At 34.4% G+C, this 22,386-nt stretch overlaps 3 protein-coding genes and 1 pseudogene across 7 annotated transcripts; 2 read left to right on the forward strand and 2 right to left on the reverse strand.

The window, feature by feature from the left end:
• The first annotated feature begins 4,665 nt into the window (after positions 1-4,665).
• LOC111310890 (flotillin-like protein 4) lies at positions 4,666-6,514 on the forward strand. The gene is made up of 2 exons (XM_022910264.2): positions 4,666-5,730; positions 5,823-6,514. The coding sequence occupies exons 1-2, from the start codon at positions 4,804-4,806 to the stop codon at positions 6,336-6,338; spliced, it is 1,443 nt and encodes a 480-aa protein (XP_022765999.1). The 5' UTR covers positions 4,666-4,803; the 3' UTR covers positions 6,339-6,514.
• Positions 6,515-8,270: 1,756 nt separating this feature from the next.
• Positions 8,271-12,455, forward strand: LOC111310891 (glycerol-3-phosphate dehydrogenase [NAD(+)] GPDHC1, cytosolic). The gene is made up of 6 exons (XM_089752950.1): positions 8,271-8,543; positions 9,179-9,836; positions 9,961-10,182; positions 10,771-11,018; positions 11,681-11,820; positions 12,103-12,455. Exons 2-6 carry the CDS (start codon positions 9,179-9,181, stop codon positions 12,224-12,226), a joined length of 1,392 nt encoding a protein of 463 aa, XP_089609076.1. The 5' UTR covers positions 8,271-8,543; the 3' UTR covers positions 12,227-12,455.
• A 187-nt stretch (positions 12,456-12,642) lies between these two features.
• On the reverse strand, positions 12,643-13,394 carry LOC111310892 (kiwellin-1-like; annotated as a pseudogene).
• A 587-nt stretch (positions 13,395-13,981) lies between these two features.
• On the reverse strand, positions 13,982-21,083 carry LOC111311489 (uncharacterized). Of its 5 annotated transcripts, XM_089753108.1 has the most exons (10): positions 20,876-21,077; positions 20,149-20,205; positions 19,992-20,054; positions 19,555-19,889; positions 18,770-18,970; positions 17,624-17,845; positions 16,708-16,923; positions 16,318-16,527; positions 15,099-16,135; positions 14,301-14,434 (listed from the first exon to the last, which is right to left on the reverse strand). In XM_089753108.1, the coding sequence occupies exons 2-9, from the start codon at positions 20,183-20,185 to the stop codon at positions 15,125-15,127; spliced, it is 2,295 nt and encodes a 764-aa protein (XP_089609234.1). In that variant the 5' UTR covers positions 20,186-20,205; positions 20,876-21,077; the 3' UTR covers positions 14,301-14,434; positions 15,099-15,124. The 5 variants fall into 5 exon arrangements, with proteins under 5 accessions (XP_089609368.1, XP_089609234.1, XP_089609263.1 ...); XM_089753242.1 differs by lacking the exon at positions 19,992-20,054 and having other exon boundaries at positions 13,982-14,434; XM_089753137.1 differs by lacking the exon at positions 14,301-14,434 and having other exon boundaries at positions 15,028-16,135; positions 19,992-20,051; positions 20,876-21,083.
• Between the last annotated feature and the right edge of the window lie 1,303 nt (positions 21,084-22,386).

Raw genomic sequence — 22,386 nt, forward strand, 5'->3', positions numbered from 1 at the left:
TTATCAAATTACTTAATTTACTTTATATTAGAAAATAAAAATATGCTAATGATTCGAAAAAAAACACCTAATAGACGTGAAAAATGATGGAAGAAGATATTAAAATAATAGTACAAATTTCAATGTCTCTCATTCAAATAATTCGAACAAGTTTCGAAATTTTAAAATAGCATCAACGTCTTTTCTTCGAATTATTTGAATAGTCGTTTTTGAACTTTTTAATGGTATCGATTATTATTATTTTTATAATGTGTGATGTGCTGATTAATGGTTTTTTTTGTAAGAAATAAAATTTAGAGTAAATAAATTATTTAATTTTTTATGTTAAAATAAAATATATCGTATTTGATAATTTAAAATAAGTGATTATAAATCGTACATTCGAAATAATCTCAATAAATAATTATTAATAAGATTTAAATTAAAATTTTTTTTTTATTAAAAAAGATGAACCTTAATTAATTCAACAAATTATTTATTGATTCTATTAATGGTGTTGAACTTATGTTATGCTATCCAAATCTGATCTAATCGATTCGAAAGCATTAATTTCATCCACTGGATTTAAATACAATCAAAAAATATTTTAATCAATCTTGGATAATGAAAAAAAATTCATTCAAAAATTAAAAGTAAAAAAAATATTCTCATTCTCTACCCGATAATTATAGCACTAAACAATACAAAATCTCAAAATTTTCAAAAAATGAATAAAATTTAACCTAAAAACAAAAAAAAATATTTGTAATTATGACAATATAATTAATTAATTACAATCTTGCCATGTTTAATATCTATTAAAATATTGTCAAGTGATAAACTCTTATATAAATTTTATATAAATATAAATTGTGATTAACTAATTGCAAGTGAAATAATTGTAATAAAAAAAATTACAAGTGAAATACTAAAAAAAAAAAAAGAAAGAACCAAAAACCAACGCTGAAAAGGTTTCTTGAATTGTAAATTCTCATTACTAAAAGTGTATTTTAGAGTAACTTTCTTCTTAATATAGTGGAACTCAAATGAAGCTTAGAGTCAACATTCTCACATATTCTAAGAGATTTAGTATCAGACTTTTTTCTTTTAGAAGCAAATGTCAAGCATAACATAGCACCAAAGTTTGGATTTGGCTCCTCCAGTTTAATTATATTGAGATTGAAAAGACACCTCTCTTAAAATAAAATCCGTGCTTGTGGTTGTGACAATTGGATAAGAGAATGTAACGTACTCTGAATGCGTTATGCTTTTTTCTTTTCTTTTCTTTTTTTTTTTTTGCATTCTCAACAATTAATATTGCCCGGTCTAGCTAGTAATCATCTTTCTAAATTGATTTTTTGTATGGATTTACTATTCGTTTAAAATTTTACACCATCCTTGTATGTGTAGATTACTGTCTACCGACTCATTTGTAAGGAAACAGTTGAGGAGAAGATTCTTCAGAGAGCTTGTCATGACAGGTGGCCATGTTCAGGGAGATATCTTGCCTCCTGAGGATCATGTTGTATCTTTACTTCTGATGATGCACAGCTGGAGCAGAAATTACGAGAAATGATGAAGGCTTATATAAGAGAAATTTCGGGATATCCTGAATAAAATAATTTGCAAAAGAAGAAATGCTATGTATCTATATGCCAATACTTCTGACCTAATCTGAGACTTTTTTATGCTTATATGTTGCATAGTCCTATTGGTTTGCATCTTGTTATATTAGTTGCTGGAAAGAATGATTTCCTAATTATTTCTGGTTGATCCTTGAGCGCCCCACCTTTCCAACATTGCAAAGCATAGGAAAACTATGTATCCTCTTGGAAGGCTGTTTTGTCCTGCAATTTACTTTTGGTGCTGCTGATAATGTGAAGTTGAGAATGAACTCTTTAAACAAAGACTTTCTGTGTGTTAACAATTTAATTTATTTACCTAAATTTATGTGCAGAGGAAAATGCTTCTGGTAGGCAAACTTCTGTCAAGCAAAGGAATTCTCAGAAAATGAGTGAATCTAGTCCTATCCCATATGGACAATGAGTTGGATAAAATCCTTCAAGATGATGACTTGTAATCAGAGAGACCCTAGAAGCCAAAGAAGAGTGTAAATGAAACCCTAAAACCAGCAAATACTACCGCAGCCACACCAGTTTCAGAGCAAGTTCAGTATCCGCCTGGGATTGAGTTTGCTCCTGGCCGGTGGTTTTAGGACTGAAATGGAGTATAACAACTCAAACCATAGTAATATATTGAGTAAATGTTGTTGGTTTAACAACAATTGATATTTTTGTCAATAACTCTACTTTTGAGTTCAAAGGACTAACGAAGAAATTTTCAAATATTAATGGCATTTCTCTTATTCGTTTATGTGCTTAGTTTAAATTAGAGCTTAGGAGCTTGAGCATGGTGCAGATGTGATCATCAATGAAGGTGGAAATGAAGAAGCAGGAGTGATCATAACCAGGCTGCAATAGCAATAACAATGGATCATTAACACTCCTACATGCCTCCTCAAACTTGTGTGCCAGAAGTTGGTCATATGAGAATTTATCGTCCTCCCCCTTCACCCACAAAAAGAAAAAAGTAAAATTGAAATTTGTCGTCCTTCCCTCACTCATCCTCGACTGAAAAAGAATGCCTAAAAGTATGGTTCATATGATCCTTCTGGCTGTGCTACCAGGTTTCTGATTTCTGTCTAAATTGTAATCGGCAGATTTTTCTTTTTTGTTTGAACTAGTTTCCTTGTCAGATGAAAGAATTGTCCAAATCCTAAAATTATCCCCATCGCCCATAAATATTGATGTATGGTAGGTAGCAAGCAATGAGAGCAGTAACCACTAAAATTATCTTTGGCAAAATAAATATGAAAACGAAAAAAATATATCATTGGTAGAAAGTAGTAGAAACTAGTACTTGTGAAAATTTAATAAACTTGAAGGCACTCTTGAGACAGAAGGAAAAATAAGACATCTAAGCTACTTTAAAAAAAAAAAAAAAGAGTTAAAAATAGACAAAGAGTTGTGTGTCATGTTGGGTGACACAGACACCTGAATAAGTGACATTCTGCTCTGGTCTGATCGATCAGAATGATAGCAGATACATCATGAAACTTTCAGATCAGGTAAGTGGCGTCATATTCAGTTATGTTAATCTCCATAACAAGATATAAAATTAGGTAAAAATGAAGGGATTCATCGGTCAATTTGACCCACAGGCATGCAGACACTGACTGCAAAGTATAATTAAGCACAAATAAGGGAAAAATGCAAGTAACTAAGAGCAAAGATGAATGCACATCAAGTTGTCCTGTAGACAAAAAAAAAAAAAAAGAAATTCTAAGAAGTCATTAAGCTAGATAATAAATTAAAATCTCTACTGTCAATTTCCATATACTTATCAAGGTTCTTCAGATAGATTATGAGAGCACCATGTCCACCCATATAGAATGGCCAGAAATAGATGCTTCTGATGTGTCAAGTTAACGGAAATTTTCACTTAGAAGTTTTAATGGCAGTTCTTTCACAACATAATCGTACATACGCCAGTTATTGGATCTATAGTTGTCATGATCCATTTTGATGCTTCGAAACGATAAAAATCTCATTCGATTGAAACCTTAGCTTCTCTTTTTCTATTCCCTACTCGAAGAAATACATATCGCACATGACTCAGTCTGTAACATAAAACTGAAGAGGCACATTTTTTCTGCAGGAAGAGTTCTGTAGAATTAAGTTACGAGAGAGAAAACAGTTTGATACAGGGTATAAATGGAAAACAAAGGAAATCAGCTCTGCACATTTTAATAGATAAAATAGAATAACGCGTTGTGGCCAAAGAAAAAAAAAAGAATGACGCGTTGCTAGCTAGCTGGACAAACATTCATGGAAAATATAGGGATGTAGCCGGCTGATTTTCTCAAGAAAATGTATTGATGTTTATATATTTGTTGTTTTCCTTGCTTCCCCATTTCTCCAAGCTACTCGGTTAACATAAATATATATAATAGCAAGGAAATTTCATTTCTCCAATTCCCTCACAAATGTCAGCACATTATTGAATTTTCAAAACAAAGGCTGGCCCACTTGGAAATGCTATAACAAAAACAAATTAAGAATCCTGAAAATCAAGTCCTGTCATATAGATATATTATATACATATATGAATACGGCTAGCTGTATATATAATACTATGTAACTTCCATGGAAATATCGAGGAAAATTCTATTATGAAAGTTTACACTAATTTTAGTTGAAAAGCCTTTGAACTTTCGAAGCCGAAACCATATTTATTCAGGGCGAAAACAATGGGCAAGTACATTACATGATTCTCTTCTCATCGTGGCCAATGAAGAAGAAAGCCGGCATATCTTGTCAGAATGAAAAACTCCATATCAAAAATCCAAATCAAATAAGATATTTGTATGTCAAGCCTTCTATCAATGATATAATTATACAAAGAGATTATAACAACTCATCAACGGAAGGTGCGGTCCCTTTTCCCAAGATCAGGTGGTCCACATACATGAATAATCCAAACCTTAGCCATTAGATTTAACATTCCGCCACTTTAATGTCCCTGTTGGTTACAAGCTCACGGAAATAGAATGAGGGATTGCAGGATGTGAAATGATTTTTTTTTAATTGAATTTGTTTGATTTAATTAAAAAAATACTTTTAATTAGGTTTTTTTTCTACTATATATATGTGTATCTTCTTCTGTTTCAGTTCTTAGTCCTGATTTATTGTTGATAATACCAGTATTTTTTCCATCTGTACAGTCCATCTAACCCTAGTAATATTTGAGTGAAAAGAAACAATCATGTATAAGGTCGCAAATGCATCAGAATATCTGGTGATCACTGGCATAGGTATCGAAGACATAAAGCTTGCGAAGAAGGCATGGGTACTCCCTGGTCAGTCTTACACCGTCTTCGATGTCTCGCCTGTAAATTACACTTTCGAAGTTCAAGCTATGAGTGCCGAGAAGCTCCCTTTCGTCCTCCCTGCAGTCTTCACAATTGGTCCCCGTGTGGATGATGAGGCCAGCCTCCTCAAGTATGCCAAGCTAATCTCTCCTCATGACAAGCTCTCTAACCATGTTAAAGAACTTGTACAAGGTATCATTGAAGGAGAAACAAGGGTCCTTGCTGCTTCAATGACCATGGAAGAGATTTTCAAAGGAACCAAAGAGTTCAAACTCGAGGTTTTTGAGAGAGTCCAGCTTGAGCTCAACCAGTTTGGACTTTTGATTTACAACGCTAATGTTAAACAACTTGTGGATGTGCCTGGACATGAGTATTTTTCGTACTTGGGTCAAAAGACTCAGATGGAAGCGGCCAATCAGGCCAAAGTGGATGTGGCAGAGGCCAAAATGAAGGGAGAGATTGGGTCCAAGCTGAGGGAGGGGCAAACGCTTCAAAACGCTGCAAGAATCGATGCAGAGACGAAGATTATATCAACACAGCGGCAAGGAGAGGGGCTGAAGGAAGAGATAAGGGTAAAGACCGAGGTGAAGGTTTATGAGAACCAAAGGGAAGCTGAGTTAGCTGAGGCAAATGCAGATCTGGCAAAAAAGAAGGCAGGTTGGGCTAAGGAGGCGCAAGTGGCGGAGGTGGAAGCATCGAAGGCTGTTGCATTGAGGGAAACTGAGTTGCAAAGGGAGGTGGAGAGGATGAACGCTTTGACCAGGACCGAGAAGCTCAAGGCTGAGTATCTTAGCCAAGCAAGTGTTGAGTACGATACCAAGGTGAAAGATATATAACTCACTTAAAATTTATGCAAGGAACTGATTTTGAAATCTATTTTATTTCCTTTTCTAACTCCACGACTTTTCTAAAGGTGCAAGAAGCAAATTGGGAACTGTACCAGAAACAGAAACAAGCAGAGGCAATTCTGTATGAGAAGGAAAAAGAGGCGGCGGCGCAGAAGGCAATTGCAGATGCAACATTCTATGGTCGCCAAAGGGCTGCTGATGTAGAATTGTATGCAAAACAAAAAGAGGCCGAAGGGCTTATGGCACTTGCACAAGCCCAAGGTGTTTATCTGCGAACACTGTTAGATGCATTAGGCGGCAACTATGCTGCCCTAAGGGATTACTTGATGATCAATGGTGGATTGTTTCAAGAGATTGCTAAGATCAACGCTGACGCCGTGCGGGGACTGCAACCTAGGATTAGCATTTGGACTAACGGTGGAGAAGCAATGGATGGTAATGGTAATAATGCCATGAAGGAGGTTGCTGGTGTTTATCGAATGTTGCCGCCATTGTTTAAGACGGTTCATGAGCAAACTGGGATGCTACCTCCTCCATGGATGGGCACATTATCAGACTCAAAACAACCTACCATCGATTAAGACAAGCCTGTCATCAAATGTCAATTCTAAGCAAACTTTGCCATGCCTTTTTTTTTTTTTTTGTTTCAAAATATATAGTATTTAATTATTTTGACTTTGTTTTACATACGAAGTTAGTAATTGTACGTATAATTGTACTTTTGGTTCTATAAATTAATTTTATTACTGCTTGTACCAAATATAATTCGGCATTTTTCAAAAAATTATTCTTAGCTATAAGATTCAAACTCAAATTTAATATATATATATATATATTTAATATATTAAGATATAATATCATATTAGATTATTGCACCCGTTTCGTTTAAGGTATTTTTATTTGATAATATGTATTTTAGAATAAATACTCAATAAAAATTTGTAAAAACTTTGTTGTTAATATAAACACATAAAATATACATATTTTCACGGAAGAGTAATTTACAACTTTTAATGAAAAACATGTAGGAAATGATAGCAAAATGATATCTAATGTAAACAAATTCATTTAATTCAAACTCTTAATACATTAATTAAAAACAAAAATTTAAAATCACTTATAATTGTAGTATCTACATAAAATTATGATGGAACTCATATAATTTTAGAAATTGTGATTGATTAATTATAATATAATTATTATAAATAAAATATTTCTTAACTATTTTAAGTATTATTTCGATAGTTTCAAAATTTACGAATTAACTTTTTTTTGTTGTTTGCCACATGGCTAACTTTTTTCCTTCGTCCCTTCCACATTTTCTTAAATCTCAGAAATTTTGAATTCTTTTTTCTCTTCCTAAAATCAATGTTCTATTATTCTTTATCTTCCAAGGGCTTTTGGGTGAAAAAAAAAAAAAAAAAGCCTCTCAAAACTAGGGGCTGGACGACCCCACTCAATCGTGCACCTATGACCTAACCTTCCAAGCATTTCTTTTTTTTTTTTTTTCGTTCATCCTTATCAAAACTTTTTGCAAATTTTATAGATTTTTTATAAAATTTTTTTGTAAATGGATATGATGTTGATTTTGTGATCCTTGGCTTGATAATTTACAAACTTGCAAGAAGGTATTTAACTGAATCTCGAACTTTTGTAGATGGTGATGGAGGTTTAGAGTGAAAAAGAGAGAGAGAGGTGATAAGGGAAAAGAGAAAAGATAAATGAAAAAGATAAAAGTGTTGGAATGAGAAATAATAACATAAAATTTACGATAATTAATTGTTGAATTTGAAATCTCATGGGGCATTCAATTTGCTCTTAATCACAAGATACGTATAATTGAAAAATAGATTAAACTCAAGCATTAAATATTAAAGTCAAGATCTATTTTTTTTTTTAAATTAACTTTATTTTTTTGTACTTAATAATTTTACCCAAACTATTCTAAATGTAGGGAGGGCCTCTAGGCATAGATAAATAATTCAATTTGTAGATGGATCTAATACTAACACATTACATTTAAATAATACACTCATTTATTCTCAAATTTTATTCTAATGACTTAAACGAAAAATATTAAAATTTTTACGGATTATAATATGATTTTAAAAACAAAATTTTATGTATGTGTGTAAAATAAGTGCATCAGATGAATAGGAGCAGTGTTTTCCTTTTTTTTTTTTTTTGCTAGGCAAAATTAAATTGTTAACAAGTTTAATGGGCTGCTGTTTTCCATTTGGGGTAATCTGAAATTGTGATCAATGACGTTAAGTGTATAATATAACAAAAATTAAAATACATAGCCTTAATTACAATGATAAAACAAATGAGAAATAATAAAAACAAATTACATATATATTTTTTCATGCGAAGGAGGGAATTCACTTGACAAAACAACAGAAAAAGAGAAGGAAAAGTCCTAACTAACATGGGGTTGGGCACATGGAGAAAAGCGAGGGAGGCGACCCAAGTCATCCAATATATTAATGACCGTTGGGGAAGTTGGCAGCAGCACACAAAACCTTTTAATGCAATGTGTACATTCCAACTCACTCATCAATGCCTCTCACTTATTAGCCTGTCTTCTTTCTCAATCTCTTCAACCAAATGTGATCCGAAGGCCAGCTGCCACTGCTTTATTTTTGACTCACACGTTTCATGTTTCATTTCAGTTATACTTTTGCATCAACATAAAGTTCATACATTCTTTCCTTTATATATTGGTTTCATTCCAAGATTTGTTGCTGTTAAGCTAGGCTTAAATTGTAACTAACAACACCAAAAAGGTTGGTATTTCTTTGACCATTTGTTCTTTTGATTTTTTTTGGAAGGGGGTGGCTTTTTTTTTAATTTGTTTTTATATTTTCTTTTGAAGTTGATAGTTGGGTAGATGAACAAACTCAAGACGGAGAAAACAAAGTATTATTTTGAATATTAAGATTATCTCTTTTAGCAGACTTCAATAGACTCCAAGTATTTAGATAGAGATTCATGAATTGTACCTTTGTCTGAATTTTTTTAGTCTTGATCTGTTCTATATTGAAACTCTGTACAAGACAAATCTCTAGAACTGGTTGGTATGAAAATCTAAATGCAATGATCAAAGTTAGTCTTGGTTTAGGTAAAAGAACCCACCAATAAAATTTTATTCTTTGAAGCACGGTGCAACTCGGGAATTGTAGTTTTTTTTTCTTGTTTCAAGCAAAGATTGATTAGTGTGGTTTTAGGAGAGCAAAAGCCATATAAAATCAGAGGTGGGTTCTTTTTTTTTTTTTTTTCTTCAGGCATTGGGGCACTTGATAAATTTTCGGGATCATTTTGGAGCTCATATATACACTATACTTTGTAGAATTAGAGAAATTGGGTTTTCTCTGTTATTGTTGATTAGTTGATTTGTTGTGTTGGATTTTTACGTAAGAAGATGGTAGGGAGTATTGAAACATTGCACCGAAGTTTGTACTCAAATGGATCGTTTTACAATTGCAATGGTGTGGAAGAGAAACTTGATGAGCTTCGACGCCTTCTTGGCAAGACTGATGGTGATCCATTGAGGATTGTCAGTGTGGGAGCAGGTGCTTGGGGTAGTGTTTTTGCAGCTTTGTTGCAAGATAGCTATGGCCAGTTTCGAGAAAAGGTTCAAATCAGGATATGGAGAAGGCCTGGAAAAGCTGTTGACAGAGCCACAGCAGAACATCTATTTGAAGTGATCAATTCAAGAGAAGATGTATTGAGAAGGTTGATCAGGCGTTGTGCCTACTTAAAGTATGTTGAGGCAAGACTAGGCGATCGCACTCTTTTTGCTGATGAGATTTTGAAAGATGGGTTTTGCTTGAACATGATTGATACACCACTTTGTCCTTTGAAGGTTGTGACTAATTTGCAGGAAGCCGTTTGGGATGCTGATATTGTGGTAAATGGCTTGCCTTCAACTGAAACACGTGAGGTATTTGAAGAGATTAGCAATTATTGGAAGGAAAGAATCACTGTGCCTATCATTATCTCCTTGTCAAAGGGTATAGAGGCAGCTCTGCAACCTGTTCCGCATATCATTACTCCAACACAAATGATTAATCGAGCAAGTAAGAGTTCTTCTTAATTGATTGTTGGTCATATTGTGCTCAGACACTTTGGCTTTACATTATAAGGTCACTGAACCATCAATTAATCTCATATTTTTGAGCTCTATGTGTATGTTCCTTGCAGCTGGAATCCCTATAGAGAACATACTGTATCTTGGGGGACCAAATATTGCCTCTGAGATCTACAATAAGGAATATGCCAATGCTCGAATCTGTGGAGCCGAAAAGTGGAGGAAACCCCTTGCAAAATTTTTAAGGCAGCCCCATTTCATTGTATGGGACAACAGTGACCTTGTAACTCATGAAGTCATGGGTGGCCTGAAGAATGTCTATGCCATTGGAGCTGGTAAGTACCTCTTTATCGTTTAGACAATAACTTGGTTTAGTCGCTTTATTTAATTGTAATGAGTGGTGCAATAATAACAATAGATCTCTTTGCTGAATTTGTTTATTATTTATGTTTGAAAATTTATAGGAATAAATCTCAATAGTCTCATCAAAATGGTTGTAGAACACCTCGTTGGTATGATATCTCTCAGCTTGTTCTGACTAAAATTTTGTAGAAAATCAACATTTGGTTCTTGGGTTGATAGATCAATCTTTCACTTTATTGAACTACAATATTCTAGATTAATGGTGAATGAATTTGGAGAAGATGAGTTATGCCCTTCAGATAGGCATCCTGGGAATACTGTTGTTATAAATTACATTTGTAGGGATCTACAAACAGTTTTAATTTCATGGGACATTTATTCTGTAACCAGAAAAGTACCAAAGCTCTGTGTTTATGGAAGTCGGAGACTAATGAGTTAGCCAATGAACTAATCTTCACGATTTCTATGGAGATAACATTGCAGGAAATCATACAAAGTTCAAAAGATATACTGTTTTAAATTTGGAACAATATAATGACTTTCAGGTTTGATTTTCTCAGGAATGGTAGCAGCCCTTACCAATGAGAGTGCTACCAGCAAATCAGTTTATTTTGCACATTGTACATCCGAGATGATTTTTATCACTCATTTGTTGGCTGAAGAACCTGAGAAGCTTGCCGGCCCTTTGCTGGCTGACACTTACGTAACTTTGTTAAAAGGTCGTAATGCATGGTATGGCCAAATGTTAGCCAAAGGAGAACTAAGCCGGGATATGGGTGATAGCATCAGTGGAAAAGGAATGATTCAGGTTAAAAAAACAAAGTTATTGAACATCTTATTTTACAACTGTATTTAGTGAGTGCAATTGCTGGTCTAAAATTGTCTTGTTGAGCTTGTGGCAGTAGGGTTCTTGACATATTATTCATCTTTTCTTTTGTTATTATTCATGACATTTCAAGCCTATTGCCGCTGAATGTCAATGATCATTTTTATTTCCTTCAGTTTCAATCTTTCTAGCAAATCACATTTATCTAGAAGCACTTTTGGTTGACCTGCTTCCACTTTGGGTTGACTTTTTGGCTAAACTGCTTCCTCTTTTATATATCCCTTACCTAGTAATGAAATATTTATCCCATTTATGTTATGCATTCAAGCATTAAGTGGACTATGAACTGGTTATTCATTATGCTTATCTCATTAGGTAGTTCTTCAGAACAAATTATTAAGTTTTTGTTCTTAATATTCAAGTTGAAAATATTGGGAAAGGAAGAACCAGAAAAGGTGAATATGCATTGTAGCTGGCTGTCTGTCATAATTGTGGATTATCTATGCAGATATTGCAGAAAAATTGATGAAGGTCAAATCAATTAGCATAACCTACAATTTGTTCTTTCATCTAGAACTGAAATTTCACCACATATCCATTTGATCATTGGACAATAAATTTAACCGATGTTAATTCCTTTCTAGGGTGTATCTGCAGTAGGAGCATTTTATGAACTTCTGAGTCAATCAAGCTTAAGTGTGTTGCATCCAGATGGAAACAAGCCTGTTGCTCCTGTTGAGTTGTGTCCTATATTGAAGACACTCTACAAAATTCTTATAACAAGGTAATTTCTTATTCCTCAATAGTTACCTAAATTTACTTTTCATCCTGGAAATCATAAATAACAAGATTTATTATATCTAAGCTTCAGAGTCGGCATAGCTTGGTACCGTCAAATATGCTTTGCTATTGTTTTACTACCTCAATGAAAACCTGAACACCCATGTCTCTTGCCATGACATAAACTATCACTAGATTTGTCTATTCCTTGACCAATCGGTATTCATATAGTTTTTGATGGTCAATAAGTGCAATGCTAAGCTTGTCATATATTTTGAATCTCTAGGGAGAAGTCATCTCAAGCTATCCTTCAGGCACTGAGGGATGAAACCTTGAATGATCCCCGAGACCGCATTGAGATTGCACAGAGCCATGCATTCTACAGACCTTCACTCCTAGGCCAACCTTGACAAGTTTGCACAGCAAATTCAAGTTTAAAGGAGACTAATCATATGGAATCAATTGTTTCAGAGAGAAACCTGGTGGTTTTGTAATGAATGGTACCTCTTTGGAATATATATTGAAAGCTTGATTGATGAAATTTGTCTAAGTTTTCAGCATCTTTTCAGGATCAATTCTTGCATAATGTTTGCCCAAGTTGTTGAATAATATTTAGACAGGTGACACTTTGAATGTCAACTATGTGGTTCTCATACTTATGTTTTTTAGAAAAATTTTGACACATTCAAAGTGTTTTTTTATCATTTTCGTATTGTATTTAATATTGTCAGGTCATTTTATAATATTTATAATAATTATCTACTTATTAGTTGCAAAGAGAAGGATATGTAGAAAGCTAAAGGATTGCCACAAGTAAAATGCAGATAACATAAAATGTATGACTTTTACATTAATGGTAATATAAAGATTAACCTAAAACACACAAGAAATCTTTATTATAATACATTCATCATGATAAATATGGCTAAAGTGATCAATCAGTATCAGACCAGTAGATATCCATTTCGCCCCAATCGCTTTCAGGCACTCCTAGAGCCTTCCGAACTGCTTTTGAAGCATCAACAATGTTGCTAGGACAAGGAGGCTGGTAATCATGATCAGAATCACAGCCCATTGTAGAATCACACTCATCCACAACCTTAGCCCTCACACTTTTTCCCTTGCAATGGATGTTGACGTACTTCAAAGACTTCTTTTTGTGGTTAAACCGCCCGATTGAAAGTGCCACCACAGGGTCATCATCCGAGTGGTACTGGTTGTCACATTCGGATGGTGCACTACCGTCCCCGCCTTTCTCAAAGCTGTTCAGTGTCAGTGTTGCTTTTGTTTGGCTTGACACAGGCGGTGAGCATTTGTATGTTGTGTACCACTCGCCATCTTTACAACAATCAGAGTCATCTTCTGGGTTGCATTGCCCTGGTGGAGGGTTTTTCCCTCTTATCCTCCCACTAGGCCTGCAGGTTTGAGCTTCAGCACTCAGGAAAAGAAAAGAATGCAAAGGATCAGAAGAAAGACACTTGAACTAACTTGCTTCTTCATTTTTTTTTTCTTTTAAATTCACTTCTGTTTTGATGTTTTGGTGTGAGAAACTACAAGTGGGGAAAGGCAATATATAGAGATTAGCCATGAGTAATTCAAAATATCAGTTTTTTAATCTGAAAAAATTAGGACAATTTCTGGCACTACGGCCTTTCAAGAAGAATTTCTGTTTGCTCAACATATTGACAGTTATATGGAGTCAAATATTTAGGTTGACCGCTTTCATCGAAGACATGATAGTTAGTAAAATGTATAAAGTCATATATCAATGTTTTGTAATTATTATTTGAATTTTATTTTGTTTAAGCAGAAAGGATTTACTTGGTACATTTTTTTTTTGAACCGATTCAAATATATTAATTTACATCGATTTTAACAAATTCATGAAAAATTATATTTTTATAATTTTTTAATAGAGTCGAATTCAAATAAAAAAAAAAATTCTTTTTATTACTTGAAGTAGACATTATCGGAAATTATTTATCTTCACAATATGATAGCAATTTGTTATTGATAAAGACCGCGGTAGCTGATTTGGAGATAGGCACTTTAAATTATGATTATAGCAATCAACAAACAAATAATTGGCTTGTTCCTGACGAAGTAAAAACCGTGCAAGAGTGAAAGAGAAAGCAAGAATATTGCAGTTATGCTACGTTGATGCTACGAAGAAAAGGAATGTTGGACATAGTTATAAGATTTATTCGGCCTGAAATTCCTTTGACAAGCAAACAACGAAGTGAAAGAGTCAAAGATTATGTACAACCTTGCCAAAAAAACTTTATTTTTTAATAATCAGTAAACTTCATTGCTTAATCAGAATTTGGGCACTCCTCAACCTAGTATCTATCCTCCCTATTCACTAAGGCAAATTTAGCCAACGAATGGGTGGCCTCATTAGCCTCTCTTATTACATGTGCACATTTAGAACCATGAAATCTCTTCAGCCTCGATCATTTTCACATCAATGAAATTACCTATTGCTGATAAGTCTGTATCCAGTTGTTGTGTCTGTTGAATAATTCCTGAAGCATGTCCCTCCATTGTAACTTGGCCGAAACCCATGTCAGCTGCTTTAGCTGCTGCCATCATCTCAATCACTGTTGGATCCATAATTCCTGTCACATCCATTGAAAGTGCTTCGAGTTCAGCTCCTTTATCGTCTCCGATTACAGCTTATTATTTCACATTTTTTCTATTAAAAAAGTTTTGGCTATTTCCCTTGTTCCAGAGAACTATCCAAGCCGAGGTTCCATTCTTTTCCTCTAAGCTTTATTTAGTTTTCCTTTATGTTTTGACATTTTCTTAAATGATTAATCTTGTAAAAATAACTGAAATGTTCCAATAAAACTCAGGTTTTGTCTAATTCTAGATAAAGGGTTTTCTTTTAATCTGCATTTTCTTTTTTGGGTTTGAAGTTCATCCCATTTTGTTCTCAATACAGCTATTCTCTGTTGAGGAAAATTTTGGGTATTTTTCTCTCCCCCTTTTTTACTGTCAAATGTATGGCTTTATTATTTTCACCAGCAGTGGAGTTCAATGGAGGTATCCTAGTTAGTTTCTTATAGTGGGTTACTAAGAGATTAATCTGCCATGTTCTTTTTCAGCTGATACTTGGAGGCTTGAACAAACATGTGCTTTCCAATGAAGACTGTGTCACCCATCAGATTTTGCCTTGGGATTCATACAATGATGCAGAACAATGGAGCAATTCAAACATGCAAAAGCAAGGCTTTCTTTATAACATGTAGCAGAAGAAAACAAAATATATGGGATACCAACCTGTACAGAATCCATTCATATATTCATTAGCAACTTAATCGATTTTCCAATTGTTTGACCAGATCTTCCTTTTTTAGTGCGGAGTATTTTGTCAGCTTCTGCTCTTTTGCAATGGCCCTTAGCTCACACAACTTCATTTTCATCAAGTTACTTGTATCGAAAGGCTGGGGTGCCACGCCCTTTGCACAGGAATGATCAACACCCTCTGATATAGCAAAATCTGCCTTGGTGGTACACATACTTATGTCCCCATGCAACTGTGAGATGTTCATTTGAACAGATGAACCACTGATCTCCACAACGATTGGTACACTAGAAAACTTTTTGCTTTTCTTTTGTGGCAGTGAAATGGTATTCTGGCTAGAATCCAGCATCATGTTCTGCTCTTCTTCTTCACATTGGCTCTGCTGAACAGTTTTCTCATGGATTTTTCCACTCAAAGAATAGTTTAAAGTATGGTTGTTAGCATTTTTCCATGGCCTCTTTCCTTTTGAAAATGAAGATGAGTTTGAAGCATTTTCCTTTGAATTTAAACCAGGTTCTTCAACAATGGCAGAAGTTGACTCCATATTTGTCTTTTCCTTAAAGTTCATAACAAGTTTGTCATCACTAGCAGCAATTTCAGCCATCTGAACTTCCTCCGGTTCTGGTTTTCCCTCCATACATTGTATGGTTTTATCCTTGCCCCTCTCATCCTGCAGTTCTATGAGTGAGGTTAAGGCAGAATGTTTGTTGTCAATCAGAGCAGCTTCTTTTTGCATTACAACTTGTAAAGAGTCTTTTCTCTTCCCTTCTCCCTTAAATAATGAATTTGAAGGCCCTTTCTTGTCAGTTGAAGCAACCTTTAACTCTTTGATGCCTCGTTTACATGCATATTTCACAGCTAAGTCACATAGTTTTTGCTCCATATCACATTTTAGACTTTCTGCCTGTCTGAAAGCACCTAACCTTGAATCAGAGCTATTTTCCTTCCTGTTGAGGCCAGTCGTATGTCTCAAAGTATCAGGACTACTAGTTTTAACCACAGCATTTGCAGGCTGGCAGAAAATGACATTATAAGCTCATTGAAGAGGCAAGTTTAAGTTAGATTCAAACAACTCACGGTGGCAATTGAAATACTCTTATGAAAATAACTGCTCGCCAAAGCCATAGGTTTCCTTTCCTAAAATTAACAATTACATACATACAACAATTCTATGAGAGAGAGAAATTATTGTACCTTATCTGCTGTCAGAATATTTCCTTTATGTTCAGGATTCAAACATGAATTTGAAATTTTACTTTCGATGGTAGTTGTATAACATCCTTGCACTTCACATCCGTTAACTTTCAGGTCACACTTACACAGCTTTTTCATCTCATTGGAGTGGCCTGTTTTCTGTTTACGAGCGATTGAATCTTTGGCAATAATATTTGCAGGCTGCTCCTCCTGAAAGGAGAACCGAAAAAATAAGTTAAGACAGAATGCAACAGCCCCCACAAGTCAGAGCAGTCCTAAGAGAATCAACCAATCTCACAGCTTGACACACAGCATGTAAAGTATAGCTGTGAAGGTATCTGACGATGAAGCACATTTTGGCACTGACATGAATTAGATAGCTGGCCATACCTTCACTTTCTTGCTAAGATCTGTTCTCTTCCCCATTGGATTTGATGACGAACCTAGGATTAACATATCTGTTGCAGATATAGAAGTCTGCACTGTTGCTTCCTCACTCACAATTTTTAAACTAGAAGAACTTAATTTTTTCTTCTTGTTCAGCTGGCCAGCTGAATTTTTTGAAGTATCCGGGTCTGAGTTATTCACAAACTGTGCAGCCAGCTCCTGTTGAATAGAACCATACTCAATTTAATTTACTTGCAACACCAGAGGAGAGCTATAATGCTACAAAGCACATGACTATTTAAATATGTGAAAGAGCAAGAGTGTACCTATATGATAACATGCATAAAGTTAAAAAGAGTAGAAGATGCAAAAGACCAGTTTCTTACAAACACACAGCAGTTTAAAACCTAAACCAACATAAATCACAATCAATTCAGTTTTTCTCCCAGGTATCACTAACACAAACTCATTCTATTGATTGTAACATGTGAGAGATGAACTTATAAGGTCCACCTTATCTTTTTGTGTAGACATACACGAACAGCCCATTTGTTATCTACATTTATAAGTCATTCAAAATTAAAGAAGGGCTAAAAGAATGTTCAAATAACTTTCCCTTGTTGAACTGAACTAATTACAAGAGAACTAATATTCACTAAAAGTACCTTTTATATCAAGCAAAAGGTTAAGCAAAACCACAAAAAGTACTTTCGAATGTTCAAGTGCATTAACATTGTCATTTCAATTATTAGGTCAGCCACAATGAAAAGATTACTTTCTGTTGCAGGATAGCATGTCTTTCACCAATGTCAATGAAACCCGCTCAACAAATTTTCCCTGAGTTTTTCACTTTTTAATCAGAACTTACTAAATGATTTTGAATTGGATTATTTGACCAAAAAGAGAGCAAGAGAACTACCTTAATCTTTGTCCTGTCTAAGTTATGCATCCTCTTCTGTGTAGACTTAGGAGATGAATGCTGGATCACATTTTTGTCTTTAAGAGTGAGACCACAATCTTTGATTCCTTGCTTCTTGGTAGTTTCTAAATCAAGGATGGTTACAACTTCCTTCTCATCAAATTGATCAGCTGCTGGTGGCAGGGAATGAAGTATCAGATCTTTGACATCGGCATTTGCTAGCTGGCAATGATACATTAGAACATCAAGCGGAGGCAGTAAAGCAGTCAAATTTTTTCAAGCTATAGCTGTACACAAAAAGAAATCAAGATGCAGCTGCCAAACATAATTATAGGGAAATCAAGCACCCATGTTAGTATGCAAGGAATTTAAGGCTTCATTCTTTTATTTTTCTTCTCTTCTTTTTCTGTTTTATATTCTATTCTTTACCATTTGTATGCACTTCATATTTGAATGGCCAATGGTTGTGAACCATCACATTTTATCCAAGGCTCAGCTAAGAACAAGCATAGCATCAAGATACAACTCCATGCAAGATTTCACACATACTTGGTTATGATCAAAACTAATGAGCTGTTACATCATACCCATAAAATGCATGCATGGGTTATAAGCATGCTTGGCTGATATATTCTTGCAACTAGCATCACAAAAAAGGGTTTTTACCACCTTAAATGACCTTTACCAATCTATATTGTTTACAACCTTGCAGATAAGTTTATCTTCCTTCATAGGTGCTATTTGTTCATAATTTTTTCTTTAAATAAATAAAACATAGGCACCAAATCATTCCTCTTCAGCTTTCTACACCCCAGAGTCCATTTTTTTAATATCTAAGACAAAAAGGACAATCAAGATAAACAGTACCATAAATTTTAGCACTAAAATCAAAGTCAAGATAACTCTCCCATTATTTTAACCTTTTTCTCAACCAAATATATTTCTACTACTTAGTATCAGTATAGCAAGAATATGCAGTGTGTGTCAACCTCCGAATAATGTCCCTCTAAAGACCTTCTCAATCAATGTCCTAACAAAACCTTAGCAGTAGCACCAAAGCAAAGACACCAACTTGTTCCATGACTCTGAGCTTCCAAGTATGAGAAGGTTGGATACATTTTTACCAAAAGCTTCATATAACTTAACTGTTTCTGAACTATTTGCTTTCTTCTCTTCAAGCTCTTTAGATGGATTTGAGGAAGTACAGTTTTCTTTGGGAGTAAAACTGGTTCCATTGTTTTCCTCCTTTGCAATGAAACATGAATTTGAATTGCTCGATTTGTGGTTCTTATGCAGGCCAGCCAACTGCTCTGGAGAACCAGACCTTGAATCTAAGCCAACAACTTTCTGAGAAGGAAAATTCTGTCTTAGTTCATGAAATAATGCATAAAAGAAACAGATATTAGAAGGAAAAATTAAATAAGTAAATGATATAACACTACATGAAATACAAAGACAAAATCAATCTGCTGACAACAAAAGGAGTTGTCCATTCTTATCAAGTTCCACAACGATGCAAAAGCACTCCAAATAAATAAACACTAAACAATATTCCACCTCTAATTCACTCTATTAAAGGTTCTCCATCATCTTTCCCTCCAAGGTGACCAAGGGTAGCAGAAAAATTCAACATGACTATGACTCTATGACATCTAAACAGTGCTAAACCTACATTCATAACAAATATTAAACAACACTAGTCCAGAAATTGACAAATGCCGTGAAGCATCCGGTCAAAATAACTTAAAATTCCAATGCAAAAAACTATGCTATGGTACACAATATCAGTTGAAATTGCAGAGTTAATAGAGACAATTTGTAAAACACAACATGAATCACAATCTTCTGGTATTGTCCCCTTAAGGTTCAGAGTTGAATCACATTCATGGTCAGTTAGTAAAAGAATAACGAAACATATTCAAGAGTCAAACCTGTTCATTTTTCTCATGGCAGAAACTTTTGAGCAGGGCCTTCACCATTTCATGCAATTTCTCAGCAGGTTCTGTATGCATCAATAAATAAACCTCAATGTCATTCTCATCCTTGTTCCTCAATTTCCTTATTGAGATACCAAGGCAATTGATCTTTTCTCTCAAAGCATTGCAGCAGATGTCAGACCATTCTTCATGTTCAGCCCATGCCAGTTCACTTTGGAGAAATACCAAATCTTTTTCAAGTTCATCGATTTCAGTATCTGCTTTTGTAATCAATATCCTCAGAACTTGAACACAACATTTCTCGTTCAAGGCATTTTCTTCAATCATGTCTACAGAAAAAACAAAAAAATAGCATAACTATGTTAATAACAAAAGCCAAGAAACAAACCATACCAACCAGAATTACAATAAAGATAGAAGCATTAATATACCAATGCCATAACCAAAGTAAAAGTCACACTGCCATTCTGGTTGTATGCAACAGCTGCTTTCTACAGCAGATTACAAACATTCAGCCAAATCACACTCAAAAACAATTATCAAACTAACAATGCATCATAAGTGCTAATCCGAGAAACAAGAAACCACCTTCAGGGAATGATGGGCCGCAGAGGTCAAAAGCCATAAATTTCTGATATATGTATCCTGAAATGCAAGCAATTCAACATTATGATTCTTGCAGAATACAAGACAGCAAAATAATGATTCGCTACACAATAAATGGGAAAATGTTATTAATTGCTTCAATAACTAATTGAAGAGCTGAAAATTCAATTTACAAGTGTCTTTTTTCACTTTACTGTTTTCCTTTTTTTTTTTTTTTTAAACTTATGGGGTCCTTAAGTTTCAATCAAGAAATGATTTTCCGGTGTCAATCAAAGTAAACAAGATTAACAAGGTAGCATTAAGAACGCTAACATAAACAAAGTTAGTCCACACACATACATACATGTGTGTGTGTATATACTTTTTTTAATCTCAACGACGTCAAATTATTAACAAACAGTAAAAGAATAAAAATGTTCAGTTTTAGTTACCTTAACTAGCTTATAATCAATCACCTTCATTTAAGCTTTGTTCATTAACATTGACTAATTAAGGAATAAAATCATAAATATTCAAATTAAAAACAGTTCCTTTTTCCATTTTAATCGAACAACACAAAATTCAGAAGAGAAATTCAAGGCTCAAACAACACTAGAAAACAAAACGCCATATAAAACAAGAAATCAGTTCCAAACAAAAAAAAAAGTAGAAAAGAAAACGCGAGAAAAATAGAAATTTGGCATTTTTTTTCTCCAACGCCAAACAGTACCTTAAATTTGCAACAACGAATCACGATGAACAGAAGAAGAAACGACTCAGCTTTCCTGATAGATCCCTACAATGCATAATCTGGAAATTTCTAGGGTTTCAAGATCTCAAAATTCTAGAGAGAGAACATGAACTTTTAGAGAGAGAGTGAGTGAACTCCGTTTCTTTTTGCTGAGATTGAGCAGAGTTATGTATACGTGACTGGGAGTGAAAGCGACGAACGTTTTCTTTAAAGAAAAACTGATTTTTGGAAGGGCACTATTCTGTAAATATGACTTTTTTAGGGGCCAAATTGGAATAATAAATACAGGTGGCAAGGAAAGGGAATTTGTGTCAGATCACACGTAGGACGCGTAGGAGGTTATGGGCCCACCGAAGAGATTCCCCATTCGTTTTTATTGACCCTTTTTGGCGATATTGGCTGCTCGTGGACCGTTGATTCGTTGACTTTCACAAAGGCACATCGGACGGTAAAGAAAAGCCTCAATTTCATGGGGTCCACATGCAGTAAGTTTAAAGATATTCAGATACTGCCGTTCCTATATGCAACAGTCCTTTTCTTTTTTATCTGAGTGCTGGGACCCTCTTTAGGATGAGAGTCTTAATTCCGGACGGTATGTGTTTCTGAAAGTTCTATGCCCGCCTACAGAGTAATATCTCTCTTCAATAAAGGCGTGGTAAAATGGTAAATAGATTGGAAAAGACGTGCGTTTTGCAAAGTATAAAACTTGGGCAGCTGTACCTTTTGGAATTTTTGACAGCGGGGACGCCCTGACTGCGCTGCGCCACTTTACAATGCTTTAATCCCACTTGTCAATAGATGGAGCAGAGTCAAAATTACTTTAGCTGCCACATTTATTAGCTGCTTTTGGAGCTGTTTAATATTTATTAATATTTAATTTACTTCAAAATTAAATTTATAATATAAAAATGCAAGAATATGCAAACCAGTATTCTCTAATTTTTTGTTACATTAAATCAATTTTCTTTTTTCTTTCTTAACGATGAATCAATATTTAAAAAAGAAAAGATAAAAGTCATCCACTTTTATAAATTTAATTTTAAAATTGCATTATATTTAGGAAAAAAAATGCAAAATCCAAAATTTTCATTGAAGATCAAATGGCAGCTTTTTCTTCTTTTTTATCTTGTTCATCGACAACGGATCCAACACTTTTCCTTTCCAACCTCCAAAACTCCAAAAATGTCATCAACCCAACAGCCATCATCATAAAAAAAAAAAAACCCTTTTCATAGTTTCACTTATAATCCTATGGTAATGCTCAAGCATTGGAGTTCTTCTCTTAAACAATTGCTTACTCTCCAACTACGGTCTTCAATTCCCAATCTTTTTAACAATGTGTCACATGTCAGCTTGTGCTTTTTTTCAGTTACATCTCCACTGTGTTCATGAAACTTGTCCCTCTCCAACCAATCAAATCCAGGCCTCAGCTTCTAAAGATCGCAACTTTTAAGTGTTGTCTTTTGTGCTTCAGTTGTTGGAGGTAACAT

This window comes from Durio zibethinus, chromosome 1 (genome assembly GCF_047325235.1).
Source record: "Durio zibethinus cultivar Kanyao isolate XHJ-2024 chromosome 1, ASM4732523v1, whole genome shotgun sequence".
NCBI lineage: Eukaryota > Viridiplantae > Streptophyta > Magnoliopsida > Malvales > Malvaceae > Durio > Durio zibethinus.